The 18884-nt window shown below is 62.0% G+C and overlaps 6 protein-coding genes across 6 annotated transcripts; 2 read left to right on the top strand and 4 right to left on the bottom strand.

Annotated features, from left to right (window-relative positions):
- Positions 1-641: 641 nt before the first annotated feature.
- On the top strand, positions 642-8825 carry TRAVEDRAFT_67917 (uncharacterized protein; the record flags this gene model as incomplete). Its single annotated transcript, XM_008034453.1, has 13 exons — positions 642-725; positions 787-810; positions 860-994; positions 1134-1207; positions 1415-1438; positions 1491-1786; positions 1840-1973; positions 6710-7078; positions 7138-7260; positions 7319-7726; positions 7782-8139; positions 8202-8359; positions 8415-8825. 13 exons carry the CDS (start codon positions 642-644, stop codon positions 8625-8627), a joined length of 2400 nt encoding a protein of 799 aa, XP_008032644.1. The 3' UTR covers positions 8628-8825.
- Positions 8826-8996: 171 nt separating this feature from the next.
- On the top strand, positions 8997-11750 carry TRAVEDRAFT_55058 (molybdenum cofactor biosynthesis prote; the record flags this gene model as incomplete). Its single annotated transcript, XM_008034154.1, has 9 exons — positions 8997-9137; positions 9200-9320; positions 9553-9720; positions 9807-9927; positions 9984-10210; positions 10273-10496; positions 10557-10728; positions 10964-11142; positions 11203-11750. 9 exons carry the CDS (start codon positions 8997-8999, stop codon positions 11656-11658), a joined length of 1809 nt encoding a protein of 602 aa, XP_008032345.1. The 3' UTR covers positions 11659-11750.
- Positions 11751-12080: 330 nt separating this feature from the next.
- On the bottom strand, positions 12081-13549 carry TRAVEDRAFT_157836 (uncharacterized protein; the record flags this gene model as incomplete). Its single annotated transcript, XM_008034452.1, has 3 exons — positions 12081-12505; positions 12561-12778; positions 12851-13549. The coding sequence occupies 3 exons, from the start codon at positions 13547-13549 to the stop codon at positions 12331-12333; spliced, it is 1092 nt and encodes a 363-aa protein (XP_008032643.1). The 3' UTR covers positions 12081-12330.
- A 134-nt stretch (positions 13550-13683) lies between these two features.
- On the bottom strand, positions 13684-14540 carry TRAVEDRAFT_25329 (uncharacterized protein). The gene is made up of 2 exons (XM_008033604.1): positions 14220-14540; positions 13684-14165 (listed from the first exon to the last, which is right to left on the bottom strand). The coding sequence occupies exons 1-2, from the start codon at positions 14470-14472 to the stop codon at positions 14152-14154; spliced, it is 267 nt and encodes an 88-aa protein (XP_008031795.1). The 5' UTR covers positions 14473-14540; the 3' UTR covers positions 13684-14151.
- Positions 14541-15307: 767 nt separating this feature from the next.
- Positions 15308-17466, bottom strand: TRAVEDRAFT_55056 (general amidase GmdA; the record flags this gene model as incomplete). The annotated part of the gene is made up of 5 exons (XM_008034153.1): positions 15308-16059; positions 16133-16543; positions 16632-16726; positions 16799-16853; positions 16915-17466. 5 exons carry the CDS (start codon positions 17464-17466, stop codon positions 15487-15489), a joined length of 1686 nt encoding a protein of 561 aa, XP_008032344.1. The 3' UTR covers positions 15308-15486.
- A 620-nt stretch (positions 17467-18086) lies between these two features.
- TRAVEDRAFT_32840 (uncharacterized protein) lies at positions 18087-18645 on the bottom strand (the record flags this gene model as incomplete). Its single annotated transcript, XM_008033750.1, has 4 exons — positions 18087-18146; positions 18215-18293; positions 18370-18461; positions 18532-18645. 4 exons carry the CDS (start codon positions 18643-18645, stop codon positions 18087-18089), a joined length of 345 nt encoding a protein of 114 aa, XP_008031941.1.
- Between the last annotated feature and the right edge of the window lie 239 nt (positions 18646-18884).

Raw genomic sequence — 18884 nt, 5'->3', positions numbered from 1 at the left:
ACAATTTTATAGGTCGACGTGCAGGGTCTCCCGAATTCTACCTTGCTCGGTTGGCGGCAGCGTCTGCCATCCCGACGTTCTGGCACGACCCCTGAAGACGCTTTTTGGCCGCTCGCCCGACGCCCGTCTCGCCTCGCCTCGTGCAAGGCCCACGCATTGTGATTCGCCTCCATGGTCGCGAGCAGCGCCCCATAGCGCGCCAAGAGTGACTGCGAACACAGCGGATACGCCGACCTGCCGTGCGTACTTACTCATGCCTGACCTCGCCCTTCGTGGACTCTATCTGCTTGCCCGTAACCTCGAGAGTGTGGCCGCCTCTGACACATTGTGCTCGTGACATTCAGCAGCACCTCAATATGTAGTCCCCAAACTCGGCGCTCCTACGGTGCTCGCAGTGGTGCACGAATAGCTACGTGACTACTGCTCTCGTTCGAAGCTCACAGCACTAACATTTGATTGAGGTAGATAGATCAAATGTTATTGGCCCGAATCGAGACGGTCGAAGGAGTTTCTAGCCGAGGATCGTGCGCGCTCGAGCACAAATGGACATCAGGACTTCCTAGAATGCCTGGCGGTCTCTCGCAAAGCGCTGGTCCGCTGCGCTGTGCCCCTTACCGGAGCGCTTGAGTGACGACAAGCGCATGGGCGGCCGTGAGAGCCCCGCATTCTTCTGCGCTGCTTTCCGACTTAGTAATGTGCGCGCGAGCGCAGACCACGCCCCCGCCGTACGACCTCGCGCACGGCGATCTGAGCAGGCCCCTGTGTACTCAACACCACGCGCAATAGGCGGGTCCTCTTCGTCACGCAGTGGTGAGTAGAATTAGACCGATGTTGCGCTACTGATCGACTCGCTACGCAGACTCTCCACGACCGCACTGTTCGCTTCCCAGGCTCCCTCTTGTACGTTCTCGCGGTCTCCGCCGCGACCCTGTGCATGGCAGACCGCGCGCCCCGTCGCGAGTACTTTCGGACAAAGGACACTCTCGAATGGAAGGTGCGCCATTCCGCCCTCCGCTCGTGCTCGCCATGCTATGTACGTCGCTGTGCATGTCGGGAGCAGGAGGTGGCCTGCGCCCGCGCCGAGCGAGGCGTCCTCCGCGCGCTGTGTTTGCTGACCTACTATTGCTAGACAGAATCCGAGTGTGCTGAACAGACGCAGCTCCTGGAGCGTGCGCGGGATACGGCCGAACTTGGTCTCGCGCGTCGAGTAAGTAATGACAGGGATGCGGGACAGGGTCTCGCAACTCGGAGCAGTGCGGCAGGAGGCACATCGGACAAGCACAATCGGCCGCGCCCGCATGGCGCGTGCAGTGTCGACGCAGAGCTCACGCAAAGTGTTCCCACACCCCCGTCGTTCGACCTCGCGCACGGCTACTCGAGCAGGCCCCCGTGTACTCAACACTGCATGCAATAGCCCTGTCTCTGTCATCACAAAGGGGTGAGTAGAATCCGACCGTCAGTATCGCGCTATTGATCGGTTCGCTACGCAGACTCTTCACGTGCAACGCGCTCAGAGTAGCAGGTCCAGGGCCCATGCACGAACTGGGCGCGGCCGGTGGATTATATCTGACGTCTCGGCGCGCGCGGGCGCACCGCCTGTCTCCTAACAGGAAAATCGCCTGCGGTTACTTTGTGCCCGACGGTGCGGACACCGACGCTATCGTGCGCCTTGGACGGCAGATCGCGCCGAGGCCGATTCTTCTCGGGGACTTAACCTGTCGACTCAGCACCGGGTCGCTCGGTTGCAAGGTACGCTGCTCGGCCCAATTGGCAGATGCCCGAACCGGTACGTCGTCGCGCTCTCCCGCTTTGGCGATCACGCTGCTCACGACCGTTTAGATCTCGGTCCCTCGATGTCCCCAGCACCAACGGTGTGGACGGGGTCCATGGCCGGCGCTGGCAGTCCCGGTCTCCTCGTGCCAGGCAAAGATGGCGGAGGCGATCTGCGGGGCCTCGAGAGCGCCTGGGGCCCGGTGCACCGGCAACGGATTGGCAGGCGGGGAACCCAGAGAACGAGGCAGCCACCGAGGGCATCTGGCCGCCGTCAGTTGTAGGTCCACTCGCCGTCTTGTGGCGTACTACACAACACTCAAATTCATTCCTGCGCGTCCAGCCCACTCCTGCAGGCGGTCGCCGCCTTCAACAGTACGAGGGCACTGCTGCAGCATGTGCCCGTGTACGTCTGCATCTCAGGGTTGTCCTGGCGCGTCCGAGGTGCAAATTTCAAGCTTCGCGGACATGTCAGTGTCCCCGGTTCGCCTCCGACGGCGGGCTGTATGTACGTCATTTGCGCTAGCCTCCTTGTTTCGTGCTCACCGACGTCGCCGCTATGCAGCACGAGTTTCCTGTAGCGGACGCGGACGGTCTGCATCGTGGTGATGAGACGCCGTCCGCCATGGGCGGTAGCGAGCACGGCGGTGGGTGGGGCACTGCCAGTGGCCTCTGCCGTCAAGCGTCGCGAACGATGCGGAGAGCTGCAGGTCGAGCTCGTCTGCTCGTGTCTGCGAGTAGATGCTACGTCGCACATATGTTATGTAGCAGTTCGTGTATAAAATATATTTCTGCAGTAAAAGATACAGGCGAGGGGGAACCCTGCGCGTGAGCTCTGCGTCGGCACTGCACGCGCCATGCGGGCGCGACCGATTGTGCTTGTCCGATGTGCCTCCCGCCGTTCTGCTCGCGAGAACCTGTCCCGCATCGGACCTGTCACTACGTACGCGACGCGAACGGCGGGGTCGGCAGTGCCCCATTCTGCATGCGCTCCGGGCGCTGTTGCCTGTCCAGCACACATGGCATCTACACGGCGCGCGCGGGTCAGCAAACACCACGCACGGAGAACACCTCGCTCGGTGCAGACGCAGACCACCTCCTGCTCCCGACACGCACGAGGACGTACATCACATGGGGAACACGGGCGGGCGGCGGAACGGCGCACCTTCCATTCGAGAGCGTCCTCTGTCCGAAATTACTCGCGACGGGGCGCGCGGTCTGCGATGCACAGGGTCGCGGCGGAAACCGCGAGGACGTACAAGAGGGAGGGGAAGCGAACAGCGCGGGCGTACGCCCACGCTGTCCTTGGGTGCGGCCGTAGCTCGCGTGCATGCACGTCGGCATTGACGAGCCTTGTAAACGGGGTTTCGTGCGTGGAGGGGGGCACCATCCCCTCTCCCTACCGCTCTCTGCCCCGCCGCATATGCCTCCGTACGTCCCCGCCAAGATCGCTCTGCACACGCGCGCACTCACCTGTCCACTCGTCTACGTCGCCCGCCCGCCTCGTGCCTGCGTTCTTGGTGCGCCCGGGTGAGCGATTCGCACGACGCTCGCGCCGTTCCCGCATACTGTGCTCGCCCACCGGTGCCCTGCGTATCTACAGGTCCAGCGACGCTCAGACTTGCCCACAACAGCGATCACGCGACGCAGGCGGCCTGAACAGCGAGGCCCCGCGCATCTGGTACGTTGAGTACACCTTCGATTCCTCCAGTAGACGTGCCACTCACCTGTCCACTTTCAGTGCGCCCGGGCAGCCATAGGAGACGGCGACGGGGAGCAGCGTACGCGTGCCCACAGTCGCCGTATGTAGCCAGCCCCCGATCGTCGTGCGCAGTCCGTCGAGCTCGTACGTCGCACCCACCTTCGCCTCGTCCCGTACGCATTCCACTCACCCGTTCATCCGCAGTCTCCAGTCACGGCGTGCACGGACGGGAGACGTCCATGGGAGGACGGCGAGAGGGGCGGTCGGGCGCGTCGTGTGTAGCACGTACACCTGTACTCGCCGCAACCCTGTAGGGGCTGCGTGCGCCGACCCGCCCTCGGTAGCGGCGCGCCGTCGTGCGGTCTTCCAGGCGCCAGGCGCGTCGATCCGGGCCCGCCACAGTGCGGGCGGCGCGCTGCGAAGCACGCCGGCGCAGGCCGCCAGACGTCCTTTCCCCGCGTGCAAGGACGACGGCCACGCCGACGACGTCGCGGCGTGCACAGAGGACAGCGCGCGGGCCACAGGTAACGTTCCGCACCGTTTTACCCGCGCTCCACGCCGTCCTGGCTCCCCCAGCTCGCGCACGCCCGATGATTTCGCACGGGCGCCTACGAACCGCTAATGAAATCGCGATTTGCGCGCGAAAATCAAACTCGTCTGCCGTGCATGGGAGCGTGCGCGACGGGTAGGGGCGTGCACGAGGGGCGTGTGCTCGTGGTTTGGAGCCGCTCGGGTGGAGTTTGCGCGCGGTATGGCCGAATTGGACAAACTTTGACCTGTAAAGGGACGACGGCCGAGCCGACAACGTCGCGACGCGCATGAGGAGCTGCGCGGAGGCCACCGGAACAGTTCTACACCGTCGTGCCCGCGCTCCGTGCCGTCCTGGCTGCCCCAGCCTGCACGCACCTGCCGATTTCGCACGGGCGCCTACGAAACATCAATGAAATCGCGACTTGTGTGCGAAAATCAAACGTGTTTTCGGGGCATGGGAACGTGCGCAATAAATGGGGACGTGCATGGGGGACGCGTGCTCGTGCTTTGAAAAAGTTCGGGCGGATTTTGCGTGCGGTACGGCCGGATTGGGCGAGATTTGGTCTGTAAACGGCGTATATCCCACGCGTTCTGGCGCGCTGAGCGTCGCAAACGTGTGCGCGCGGCTGCAGTATAAGGTTTGCACCCGTACAAAACAGTTTCGGGGCAGTGGCACTCACCGTGATTGCGATAGGGACAGGACGGCCGGCCCAGGCCCGAGCTTCGTGACGCACAGCAGGGTGCGCGGGCGGCCTTGTGCATCGTTGATTACGGTTACTTGCCACTAGGGGAACACCCCCAGTCCTTCTCGTCGTCTGCGGGGCGCTGCGGGGGACGTCGGTGTGGGCTGCCGAGTCGCCGGGGATGCGGGCGGAGGGGGGACCGAGGGCGTAGCCAGCTGGAACGTTGTATAGCAATCTTAAGAAGCAGTGATAAGCTTCATGCCGACCGTGTTGTGTGTTTAAAAGGACGCACCAGCGCTGTGCGCCGTGCGGGCGTCCTGCACAGGCAAGAGCCAAAGGAATGCGCGCCGGCGCCTATTGAATGCGCAATGAAATGGCGTTTTCGACGCGTGATAAAAAGTGGTTTCCCTGGCGCGTAATGGTGCGCGGTCGGTAGGGTCGTGTTCGTGGACCATTCTATCGAGTTATGAACGAGGGCCTGCGTGATTTGCGTCAGCTATGGCCGAAATAGGTCGTATTTGGGCATAAACTTGCAGATATCTTGCGCGCACGGACGCGCAGCGGGTCGCAAACGGATGTGTACGGCTGAGAGACGTTGTGAGCGCATGCCAACAGAGTTTCGCGGCGAGGGAGCTTACTTTAAACGCGCGAGGGACGATACTGTGCTGCATCGAGGTGAAATACGCGGATAGCGCGTGCGCGCAGTGTCCGCTCGGCGTGCGATGCGCATTTACGAGAGCCCAGACGTCGCCTGCAGGCTGGCAACGTCGTATCGCGGTTTTCAGAGCGCGGGACGAGCGAGTTATGTCGAACTTGTTCAAAATCGCTGTGGACCGCAGACAGAGTGAGCCGCATGCAATGGCAAAGAGTGAAAAAACGGACCTGGCGGGCGGGTACAAACATGTATCGAGCGAATTTGGTGTCGTTCGGGAGGGAGCAGCACATGGGTATGGCTGTATGCCGTTTGCGAGGGTGCCAGACAGAAGAGCGGACGGGAAACGAGGGCGGAGGTGGTCGTGGACGGGAGGCGGGAGGGCAGCTAGGCGGACAAGAGCGGCGACGGACACGGAGAGCGGAATGAACGCCGGCAGGTAGGAGGGCGATACAGGAAGGGACTCGCGCGGGCGGCAGGCAGAGACGCAGACATTGCGAGTAGATCTAGAGAACGGGCAGTGATGTTAGCGGTAACACAGTGGACAACAAGGAGAGCGTGCCCGCGGTAAGTAAGTGAAATGTCGGCGGTAAGACCTGGCACGGTGCGCGGCTTTCCGTCCGCTCATGGGCATCGGAGGCGCATACAGGGCACGCAGGAGACGGCCGCTCGCACACCACTACGAGGCTGAGTGAGTAAGTGAGCGAGGCGACTACAAAGTCAATGAAAGCAAGCCGCACGTGTCGGCCCAGCGTGCAAGCATAGACGGACCTCGGTGGGCGCAGCGTACGAGCACACAGCGGGACCAGTAGCAGAGCAGGCAGCATCTCGCCAGCCGATGACGTCGACGCGCGTCGTCATCGCGGGCGCCAACGTCACCCTCTTGTTTCGCTTCCGGAGATCCATGCAGTAGAGACACACGCTCAGGCGTCACCTCCTTGACGTCCATCCTAGCTATATGCCTTACCTGCACCGAGATTCCACGTCGCGCTTGCACTAACGCCGCAGTGTTCCGCCTGACCGCCTGGGTGCTGAGACGGGCCAACATTGTCGCGTAACGTTGAGGATCGAAAGAGCGTGTAGCTTTGCGTAAGAGGTCGAGTCGTCAGAGAGCTGGTCGTCGACGCGTAAGTGCAGGAGATGGGTGCGTTAAAGAGGGTGCGGAGGTCGCGGGTTTAGAGGACGCGCGCGGCGTTGGGTGGAGGCCACATATGACGTGGGCGGGGCAACCGCTTGGCCCACGTGGGTATATGCGCCCGTTGTGGACAGTGGACGCCGTCCACGATGAGCTCGCGGGTTGGATCGACGTCTCTCCGCGATGACCACCCTCGACCACACTCGACTCACGGGTTGCCATGATCACCTTCACAGATCTTCCGCGCGGTGCAGACCGTTGCGGTGCCGCTCATCCTCGCCTACGTCGTTCGCTTGTTCTGGCCTGAGCAGACCGTCGAAGAGACTCCGGGTTCCCTCTACCGGCCGCTGCTAGCCGATATCGACTTCGTTCCCAGAACGCTGCCTGTAACCTTCCGTGCCGACGTTCCCGAACTCGCCCCCTACGAACGCGTCTCCGTCGTGCAAAACAGCACTGGGCCTGCCGACACTACTGCCGTGATACTAAACTGGTCGCGCTTCCCGAACGTCTTGCTTATCACTTCTCTGCTCTGCGGACCTTGGCTGGACAACACCATTGCACAGGTGTACATATGGAACAACCACCACAAGCCGCTCTCCTATGAAGTGTGCATACCGCTTTCTTACTCTCTCTCCGCGCCGTGATACGACGATATCGAACGCAGGACTTGAAGAACACCGGCTGCCCGCGCTCGAAGCTGCGCATCCACAACGCGCCCGCGAACAAGCTCTTTCAGGGGCGCTACCTCGCGTGCGCCCAGGCTGATACACCGTACTGCTTCATCCAAGTGAGCTCTTGCCTTTCCTATCTCGCGGGAGTAGAAATTGACGAGGGCTGTTCTCCAGGATGATGACTTCCTGATCCGCTCAGAGATCATTCAAACACTCCGCGCACGCATCGCAGAGCCAGGCGCATCTGGAGCTATACACCTGCTGCCGCCGGACCAGCATCTTTCGACGGCGCTGCGCGAGGTCCACGTTAGGTCGCCGGATGCATCCCATCTCGCGGACATCCACACCTCCTTCGCTTGGTTAGGCTACGGGGCGATGCTGCGCCGGTCCGAGGCCCAGCGGTTCCTCAATCTCATGCGATATCTTAGGGCCGCCGATGATGAGATGAAAATGGCGGACAACTTCTTTACCATCCTGAGCAACCGCGTGCCCGAGGTGTGGTTCGACCAGAACTTTGAACTCGGCGGAGGTCACGCCTTTACGGTCGGCTCGGAAGGCGATGAGCGGAACAAGGACTATACGGTGGGTATCCTTCGCCACAATTCGAGAGCGTACACTGAAACCGGCACTCTCATAGCTCAGGGCCACGCGATACCTGGAGTCGCTGACACACTGTGGCCATGCCTCATGCGACGATTCTACGGTCGACAAAGACCTGCCACGGCCCAGGCCGCCATACGTGACCCTCGACGGGCCATATACCCCTTCCGGGCAGACCCACGCAGCATGCCGTGGGTCCGCATGTGTCCTGGAAACTAATATCCGTTTAGCACCCGAGACTATCTCTCATTTCGCCACGAACGTCAACGATATCTTGACCCTCGAACGCCGCAACTCCGACATCTTAGGCGAGGCCGGGAAGTCCAATTACCTCGAGCACGCGCCGTCCAACGCCGTCGACTTGAAAGCCGAGACGGTGTTCCGGAGCTTCGCACGTACGTACTGCATTTGCGCGAGTGTCGGATAGCCATTCGGACTCCTAACGCTACCGAACAAGACGCCGCGGAGGGCGACACGCTCTCGCTCGACATTCTCACGGACATCAGCGACGCGCGCGAATGGACAGCGGTCGAACTTGTGTGGCTCGTGGGCGCCGCCACGGAGGACATCCTGCAGGCGTGCACGTTCGAGTGGTCATCTGACAACGTCACCTGGGTATGGCGTTTCGCCTCGAGTGTATGCGGCGTCTCGATTGCTGAGAGCTTTACAGCACGCCGCCGCACATAACCCCATTTGCTACGCCACCACTCGTGAGGCGAAGATCGGGGACGAACAGGTGCCGCTGAGCGAGTGTAGCGTGCAAATGGTGCTCGGCTCTAGTGCGCTGCACCTGCGGGCGACCGGCCGCTATTACAGGGCTCGGCTGGGTGAAGACAAGTCGGCGAGATGGGTGGTGGCGGAGGTGTGGCTGCGGGGTCTGTAGGATGGCAACAGACAATCATTGGATATAGACGTGCCGGAGGATTTAGATGTAGGCCATGGATGTCGGAGGACCTCTCGACTTCGCCGGTCGCTGCAATGCTCGCTGCTCGCGTGCTATTGGGTAGATAAGAAGGGCGCTGTTAACGCGTGTTTATAATTTGCTTTGCGACACTCTTGATATTATTAGCGGACGTATTAGAAGGCTCATAGAATGCCGGCGGCGCACCATTAGCTGCTGTCCGCCGATCAATAATGCGGCCTGTCCCATGCTACCCGAGCATGCCCCTTGAGCAGTGTCGATCCGACTCCGAGCCGCTCATGGCCACATATTCGAGCACGCCGAGCAAATGTCTCTTTGCAGTCGACCACCATGATCCGCCAAGCTGCGGTCTCCTCCCAGGCCCCACTCAAGCCCGTATCGCGCAATTTGAGCACGTCCGCGGTGCTACGACACGCGGAGGTGTTGCCAGAACTCGCAAGCTCAGCGAGCGGCTTACGGAATCGAATCAAGGTGCGCCATTGCCAAAGATCCTTGCAGTGCACACTAACGCGAGATCACGCCCGGTGCCACAGCATAGGATCTCGCGCGTAGACGCAGAACGGGGCCCCAGTGTCTCCCCATTTCTCGTGGACTCCTTTGCCCGGCGGCACAACTACCTGCGGATCTCGCTCACCGAGCGGTGCAATCTCCGATGTGCGTCTCTCTCTCCTCCTCCGCGGCCGCGTCCCATTAGAGAATATTCGCAACCCAATGCAAACCTTGCCCACCTGCCTGTTCAAGTAACGCGCCCAAAATGCCTGCGATTTGGTTGGCGAAGGCGTTTTGCATTGCATTGGCGAATATGCTCTATTTCGAAGCAGCGCGTCCCCGGCCGCCCTACCTGTACGAAACGCCTCGTGGAGATGCAGCTGACCGGGTCTCACAGGTTTCTACTGCATGCCGAGCGAGGGCATCGAGCTATCACCGCCAGAGCACATCCTCTCGGACGACGAGGTGATCCGTCTCGCAACATTGTTCGTCAAGAGCGGCGTGACCAAGATACGCCTCACGGGGGGCGAGCCGATGGTCAGGAAGGGCATAGTTGATATCGTCGGTACGTACGCCCATTCCCGACGCGTCGCAGGTCGCGATGCGCCTCCCCGAACGAGTCCGGACACAGTTGACAGTGCACCCGACCAGGCCGACTGCACGGGCTGCGGAAGCACGGGCTGCAATCCATCGGGATGACCACAAACGGCATTGCGCTCCACCGGAAACTGCCTGCCCTGGTCGCGAACGGGCTCACACACCTGAACATAAGGTTTGCACCGCACCCCGTCGCTTCCGGGAACACGAGAGATTAACAGTGCCCTCCAGTCTGGATACTCTTGACCCTTTCAAGTTTGAGATCATGACACGCCGGATGGGCCACGATGCGGTGCTGCGGTCACTGCAGACGGCGCTCGCGTCCCGGGAGCTCCAGTCGGTGAAACTGAACGTGGTCGTGGTCAAGGGTCTGAACGACCACGAGGTTCCGGACTTTGTGGAGATGACGAAAGAGAGCCGACTTTCAGTGCGCTTCATCGAATTCATGCCGTTCACAGGTGCGCCTATGCTCAGGTCCGATCCCCCAGGCACACGCCAGTCTGACTCACTCTTGATGCAGGCAACAAGTGGGACAAGGCAAAGATGCTGCCGTCTTCGGAGCTGCTCGCGCGTATACGTGAACGGTACCCCGCAGTCCGCAAGGCCCCCGACGAACTCAACGATACCGCTCGTTCTTACATCATACCCGGACACGCTGGGAGTTTCGGATTCATCAGCAGCATGTCCGACCACTTTTGCGGATCGTGCAACCGACTGAGGCTCACGGCAGACGGGCAGATTAAGGTATGTTCTACCCCCGCTATCGCAATGCAGCCACAATTCCACTCACCGCGGCCCATCTAGGTTTGTCTGTTCGACGCGAAAGAAATCTCGCTCCGGGACGAGATGCGTGCCGGCTCGAGCGACGACATGCTTCTATCCACCATCGGTCGCGCCGTGTCAGGCAAGAAAGAGAAGCACGCGGGCATGGAGGACATTGACGTCGTCACGAATCGGCCTATGATCCTCATCGGTGGTTGAGTATATTCCTGCCCCGAGCGTGTTCGTTGGGGAATGTCTCGGTCTCTGATTCCTTGCCCTGATTCTTCCGTCCGCGCAAATAGGTGTGCATCGCCCCGCTCTACGCCGGTCAATTCAACGCACTCCGGGCGCACGCCTCCTCGACCTCGCCCCGGCCCCGGCCACGTGGGCTCACCCCGCGACAGTCCGCTGTTTCAGCACCACCGTTGCCACCGGAAACAAGGGCACAGCTTCGTGCACCCCACGTCTAACCCACATCGATGACTCAGGCCGAGCCTCCATGGTAAACGTGGCGCACAAGGACCCGACGAGCCGGGTGGCCACCGCGTCGGGACGCATCACTATCCCGAAGATTGCGTACGAGCTCGTCACAGGCGTCCCCGAGCAGCGTGACGGCGACGATCTACACGCAAACGCAGACGCCGAGACCGCCTCGATTCGGAAGGCACGCGCAAAGGCACAAGCAAAGGGCGACGTCCTCACCGTCGCGCAGCTCGCCGCCATCATGGGCTGCAAGCGCACTGCGGACCTCATCCCCCTCTGCCACCCCCTCCAGCTCTCGCACATCGCCGTGACGCTCCACCCGGAGGTCGAGAATGCGTATACGCCCGCGCCTGCACCCCGGCCCGACCCCGACGCGCTTACGGACACCGCGCAGGGCTTCGCGCACACCTCGAGGTCCGATACCGGGCTGGGAGACGGTGCGCGCCTCGTCCGCGCATACAGCATCGTCTGCCGCGCTACGGTCTCGTGCGAGGGCAAGACCGGGGTGGAGATGGAGGCCCTGACTGCGGTCTCCGTCGGGCTCCTGACAGTGTGGGACATGCTCAAGGCCGTCGCCGGGCGGGAGATGGCGATCGGAGAGATTATGGTTACGAGCAAGGACGGCGGCGCGGGGGGAAGCTTTGTGCGGACGCGGGCGTAGGGCGTATGCGTATGCGTACGGCGTGCCACTCGGGTGGCGTCGGGCGGTGCGACATATCGAACGCGGTGACTCCCCCAGACATGAATCAACGGCCTTCGCAGTCGCCCCGAAACAACCCTTGTCTTGGGCAGAGCGTGAGGGCATGTGCGCACCGTGCGCTGGTGGACCGGGGCCGTGTCAATGTCCGGATCTCACGAGCGTGACGTACCCTTTTTGGCGTGCACTGTGCTTGCTGGGCCGACGGTACCTTGTACCTTAGCGTTGTGGCACGGCGGTCAACATGTGTCAAATTTATCCGCATAGTCAGAGTTCAGGGCGCTGTTCGCGCAAAGTCTGAGCAGGGTCCAGTACCCCAATGCGACAAGTCCCGGCAGGGTCCAAGGCTCTTGGGACATGTGCACGCGGCGATGGATGTACACGGTGGGAACAGTTTTAATTATACGTGAACTATCAGCGTAATGGTACTGTAGATATAGCAAGAGTAGACAGTAATTTGCAAAGTACTAGGAGAGGGGGCGGGATAGTGGAACGCGAATAATCAAGCTACTAATCAAGGATACGAATAGGAATAATCTAGTGCTACAGTTTCGTGGGGTCACGTAGGGGACGCTGCACAAAGTCTGCTAGGGCCAGCCAAGTTCGCCGAGACTGTCGAACGGGAAGGGGGCTGATTTACCAGTGTCCCCGGTCGGTACCAACGAAGCCGAGCTCGAGGGAGTCCTCGACGGCATCGGGCTTGTCCTTGCCACAGAGGCCCGCGAAGCCAACTCGGTCGTACACGCGTTGCGCGCTGTTTTCGTGTCCGACGTAGAGCACGACGGACTCCTTCCCCACATTGAAGAGCAACCTAAACTGCGGTCAGCCCTCGGCCCCCGCACCCCATCCCAACAGGTGGTACTCACTGGCTGGTAACTGCGCGCACGAGGTACTCGGCACACCCGTTCCTCCGCCAGCGCGGGGTGGTGTACACCTTCGTGATCGCGGACACTCGGTGGCTGTTGCGCGTGACGGCGCAGATGGTGGTGATGTCGCCCGCGGCGTCGTACACCCAGAGGAGGCCCTTCGCGATGAGCTCGCGGGCCTCGACGCGCGCGCGCTCGATGCTCAGGGGGAACACGATCTGATGAATAGCGCGAGATCCGGGTGAGTGATGCGTCCTCTGCTTCGGCTGGGACGCCCAACGGCCACATACCGTGTCATCAGCGAACTCCTTGCAGAGCTGTGCAACGGGCTCGAGGTCCGCCATGGTCGCCTTGCGCAAGCAGTGGCCCTCCGGGAGCGGGGCGTTGGACTCGCGGAACGTGCGCGCGTTGCAGTAGGAGAACAGGGCGGCGTAGAACGGCTCGGGCTCGACGGTAAAGCCGGTGAGCTGTGTCCAGGTGCGCGCGAACGCCTTGACGAGCGAGGTGAGGCCGAAGACGGAGTAGACGCGCTCCGGCGGCACACAGCGGTTCAGATGCTCGGTGAGCTCTGCCATCCGGGGGCCGAGCCACGCGCTGGATGACGCAGAGACGCGGTTGGGCGTCCAAAGGAAGATGGGATAGTCGCCCAAGGTCCAGTCGACACAGGAAAGGACGAGGTCGAGGGTGGGCGGACTTGATGCAGAGGCGTGGCTCCATACAGTGAGCCAGAACGCGCCTCTGGTCGCGCGAGGAGCACACGAATCCGCATCAGCTGAGGACAGGCGCGCGTACACATCGGACTCGGACGTGAATTCGAAGCCGCTGAGCGCCGACTGGGCGTCGACGCGCTTGAGGGCATGGGCGAGCACGATGTTGGACGAGGCTTCGTGGCGGCGGAGGAAGGGGGCTGTGAATGAGAGGAAGTCCTGGGCGGAGTCGTGCTGAAGGACGTTGAGGTTGCTAGAGCGAGATGCATTAATGCCCGGCATGGTAGTTGTCGGCGGGAGTACGGGTAGTAGGGTAGTGTGGGGAAAGTGCGCTTGCTGAGCGTGCTTTTAAGAAGTGGAAGTAGAGGTAGCCGGGGCGATGAGACTGAGAGGCCGGTCGGGAGGCGGGGCGGTAGTGGGCGGATGTCGATGGCATGCGGAGGCTTTTATGTGGGGACGATGAACAGCCATGTCACGAATAAACGACAAGAGTTGGAAAATGTGCGGACCTGGTTTGGACGCGGGGCTGGCGTCTACGGGGATTGCGGCGGGTACCGCTTGTGACGACGGTGAGTTGCAGGAAATCGAATCGGACAGGAATCTGGAGGACCAGAGATCCGGGTCTGTGACTCGCCGGGCGGCGAGCGCAGGAGGAATGGGTGATGCCAATATTATCATTCTGCCCCCCAGCCCATGAGTAAGAGCGTCCTCAGTCCGTCCGATGGAGCGCTTGTCAAATTTCCTCGGCGAGCGAGAGACGCTGTGGTCGCGCGGGTGGACAGCATCATTGGTCATGGCTGTCCCTCCTCGGCGACTTTGACGCGTTCGTGTGCTCGTCGTGCGCGACGGCGAGGGCCAGCGAACAACGCCTGCGTGTCGGTGCGCTATGCCAGAGAAGGTTACATAAACACAGGTGTTTTCGCATCTCGAGATGGGCTGACACCTCCACCAGATCTCCTTGCCTGCATCTGTCCGGATGTGCCCGTCAGACGGCTGTAGTTCGCGGCCTGGCAGCCAAACGCGGGGCTCGTGGGCGAGCTATTGAGTCGTGTTCCGAGGCGATGCGCATCGGCCGTCCGCCTGGATTTGCAGCAGGTTTCAGCGAAGAACGGGAGGGAAGAGCTGAGCCAGGCGGGGCAGGCGCAAGAGAGGGCGGGCGCCTGGTACGCCGCTCGCACTGCTCGTCCAATCTGAGATGGGTCCATCAGCTCTGCGCGTGGTCCGAGTCCGCAACTCGTTTGGCCTCCCCCATCCTCCTCACGGCTTCTCACCAACACCGCTCGCGAGCTGCCACCCTGAGCCCGCGATGTCCATCACGCACCACCGACGCCCTCGGCATTCGTATCTGCTTCAACCGCAGTGGCAGTATCGAGATACGGCGAGATACCTGGCTCCCGAGTCCCCGCGGCCCACTTCGAGCTCATAACGCCCACAACCAGAAGCACGCGATTCCATCGGCCTGTATCGCTTACCCGCCGTCAATATCATCGTGCACTGGTCCGGAACAGCACCGTCCTCGTCCCAAGCACCCCGACATTGGTCCGGCACCGACTCAGCTCGAGTGTGCAGACCAGGAGAGTCCGCTTGACTCAGTGACGTTCATCTCCGCCGATTCTCTCGAACTCCGGTCACTCCGTTTACCCTGAAGTTTGCGATATGCCTGCAAAACGTCGCCCCTGGCTGTCGAGGTACACAATTCGATATCTGGCTAGTAGATCTTCTCCTTCCGTTCATCATCATCCGGGTCGTGCCAGGTCGTCAACGCTGCTGCGCACGCATCTTCAGGGAAGCCCTCTTATTTGACTTACCTTCATCCGTATATCCAAAACAGCAGCCCCACAGCAAAGCCGCAGCGCCCGCAGCGGCCGCCTCGCAAGCAGGCCCTCCTATGCCGCATGCCGTACTACCCATCTTGCCGTACCCCGTCCACTCCGTGCCCGTCGCGATGCGTACCCCGCAAAGATCCAGGGCGGTGGCACGCAGCTGTACATTCGCCGCAACCATTGCTAACAGACAGGGACTCCACCGGGATGCCGGCTCGGTGTTGTAATCACTTGCCACGACAGATCTATTCACCTGTTCCTACAAACTCGTTCCCACAGTCGTGCTAGCCCAAACATGCTCCTAAATGACCAACCGTGTGCACTGCCGCCCGCCGTTGTTCGCGTACGCATTCCATTCCGACATTGAGACAGTAAATATTGCGCATCGTGCCGTCGTTAATGAGCACCCTCGCCCGGGAAGCGAGCAAGCGCGTCCTCCACCCTGCCCAGCATCCCCAAAAGTCGTTCCTCGTTCAACCGCTTTCCAACGAGCTGCAGGCTGACAGGGATGCCATCGTACGTCGCCGGGTCCCATTCCGCCCTGACCACGCGCTCCGTCTCATTGCGCGGCTCGTCGACAGCTCCCGCGTCGGCCGCCGCCGCGTGCCCCGCCGCGCGAAAGCGGCCGACGGGAAACACGACCGCAGGGTAGTCCATCAGGTTCCAGTACGACGTGTACCCCCACCAGCGCGTCGCGTCGTGGCGTGGCGCGAGCGTTGCTGCGACCGGACTGAGCACCGTGTCCACAGTCCGGCCCGATTTCGTGCGTGTGGTGTGGGCATGCCAGTGCGCAAGCACCTTTGCGCGGAACGCCTCGCGCTCGAGGTTGATCTTGAACACCTCGTCAATGCCGTATGGCCGCCCGCCGTTCGGCACCTGGTCCATGATCCATTGCGTCTGCGGCACGGGCGGGTCCTGTGCGAGCACCTCGCGGTACTCCGCACCGCCGTCGAGGAAGTACAGTTTAAGCTAAGTGGTTGGGGATGGGGGCGTGTCTATCAGTATGCGGGTGTGTGACAGATCCGGGGCGTAGCGGACGTACGATGAGATCCCAGGCCACTTGGTGGTCGACGGGTTCCCAGTCGATAACGTCGTGGCCCGCCGCGAGCAGCGCGTCGCGCGCGCGCGCGAGGGCGGCGCGGATGGGCGGGTGTGGCGCCACCACGCCGTCATCCCAGAGAATGGCGACGGTGAGCTTCTGCGGCACGCCTGTGCGCCCCTCAGCGACGTCCTGCTTCCAGGGGATCTCGAGCAGCGGCGGCTCCACCAGCCACGGCTCGTGCTCGAGCATGACGCGCGCAAAGAGGGCGAGGTCGCGCGCAGAGGTGGCGAGCGGCCCGAGCGCCCCCACGATGGCGTCCATCCCGTCGTGGGAGCCCATGAGGCCTGCGTGCGGCATGCGGCCCACGGAGCCCTTGAGGCCGTACAGACCCATGTACGCCGCAGGAATACGCTGCGCGTGCATTTGTGCGCGCAGCAGTGCGGGGTGAATGAAGCTGAATGAGTGTCGAGATCTCGCCCGATCTGCGAGGCGCACTCACAATCGAACCACCGATGTCTGTCCCGACCCCCAGCGGGCTGCCGTGCACCGCAATCAGGGCACTCTCGCCGCCGCTGCTGCCTCCGGGCGTGAGCGCTGTGGAGGTGTGACGCCATGTCAGCGGCCGTCACGGCGCAGGACCGGACGCGAAAGCAAGCTCAGACTGACCGCGGTTGTGCGGGTTCAGGGTCCTCCCGTAGATGTTGTTGTTTGTCTCGAGCGACTGCAGCGGGCATCAGGCGAGTCTAATCCCTCTCTAGAGCTTGCGCCGCGGCGCGACGTACTAGTAAGGTTTGCGGGTTCGCGGTCTTTACGTAGATGACAGCCCCGGCCTTTCGCAGCACGTCCACGACGACGGCGTCCTTCGCTGCGACTGTCCGGAAAGCCCAAGCGGCGTACCCCGTCGCTGTATCGTGCCCCTTCACGAGGATATGGTCCTTGATCGACACCGGCACTCCATGCATGCTCCCGACGACCTGGCCCGTCTCCGCGAGATGACGATCGAGTTCCCGTGCCCGCCGGAGACCCTCCTCGAAGAGCACTTCCGTCAGACAGTTCGTCAGATCCTGCGCGATCGTCGCGACATGGCAGAACGCTTCAAGGACTTCGACGGCTGTATAGCGGCGGGCGCGGATCGCCTCCGCGAGCGCGGTCGCATCCAAGTGCACGATCTCGTTTTCGCGGGGCGTGAGCTGCGAAGTCGGGAGCGCAGAGACGTCCGTGAGGCTCGGGGGAACTTGGGCCCGCAGACGCCATTCCGGACGCCTGGCGAGGCGCTCCTCGCGCTCCGCCTTCTTCGCGCGCGAAACTTCCTGGAGGGGGATGTCGGGGGCCATGATGAGGTTTGGTCCGCCGCTGATGTTCAGGGTACTGGTGCGAAGGAGCGTTCTCGGGCGAAGCTCAGGATTAAGTACGCGGGCCCGTCCTTTCCGGGAGAGAGCGAGAATTTCCATGGTAATCGTCTGATCCTATGTGCCCTCTTGCCCATAGCAGACGATACTTTGTCTAGCGCTTTATCAATCGTGGGGGCACCCGCTAAACCGTGCTCACCTGCCTCGCCATCCCTGAGCACGAGTGCCCTAGAAAGAATGGTACCGGCAGGGTGCGGCGGAACGGGGGGGCCCATCTCGCCTATAAGGCTGAGCTTTTCAAAGACCCCCCTCCTGCGCACACACGGTGGTAGTCCGCGAGCGCAGCGTGGCCTTTCGGGCGCTGCGATACCATCTCGAATCCACGCGGGCGCCTTCCGCGGTCGCAAGGGCTATACGGGCATGATGCGATATGGTTCGAATATTCCCATTCAGCGGTTCGCGCGGACGCTACTCGCCCACAAACGAGGCAATCCGTTCCGTGAGATCCTCTCCCAACAGTTGGGCGCCCTGCAACGCACCGCTCAGCCGAAATTCCGCCAGGCGCGCAGAAGGCATCCGGAAGACGAGCAGCACTCACGACGGGATTACTCGCTCACGAACGAGGAAAGCCGCTCGGTGATCTCACCTTCCACGAGCCGGGCACCCTACAGCGTACCTGTCAGCCGGCTATCCGCGAAGCGCGCAATGCATCTGGAAGACCAGCCACACTTACGTCCCTGGTCCGGATGACAGTAGGAATTGAACTGACATTCCACGGCCCGGCTCTGAACGCGTTTGAGGGCGTCTTCCAACTGTGCGCACGGGAGAGGCGTGTCCGCCGTCAGTGGGGCTGTCACGGCATAAGGTTGTACGCGGAGGGGCACTCACTCCGGGCGCTGGCCAACGTAAACAATCGCGCCCGATGGGCCCTCGGCGGGCCCGAAGGTGTTCTGGACGAGATTCTCGACGGAGACGCAGTCCTGGTGGAGTACAAGGCAGGGAGAGAGGGTTCCTATCAGCACGGAGGGTTACGCGCACGCAGCCACGTACCGGGCACCAGAGACGGCCATTTCCGTCACGCGAGGAGTAGAAGATCAAAAAGTCAGCGGTCACGGTGTGCGCCCACGAGGGCGCTGCGGGGTCTGTAGATTCCTGGAGGGGCATGCTGCAGCCTCGTTGTGTGCGGATGCAAATAGAGATGCGGTTGCGAGAGTTCCGACCCCGTCAACGTTATTCGACGTCGGCCGACGGTACCGCTGTCGTTGTGTGGTCGTGGTCTGTTTCCGAGTACGATAGCACTGTGCTGTATTGTCGGGTGGTCGCCAGTTACCAGTGAAAGGGGGGAACGCGCAAAAAACGCGCCATCGCCGGTGCTTGTACCCTTCGCCGCCCAGGAAGCGCCG

The sequence above is a fragment of the Trametes versicolor genome (assembly GCF_000271585.1).
Source record: "Trametes versicolor FP-101664 SS1 unplaced genomic scaffold TRAVEscaffold_1, whole genome shotgun sequence".
Lineage (NCBI taxonomy): Eukaryota > Fungi > Basidiomycota > Agaricomycetes > Polyporales > Polyporaceae > Trametes > Trametes versicolor.
This window is presented reverse-complemented; position numbering and strand designations above follow the sequence as displayed.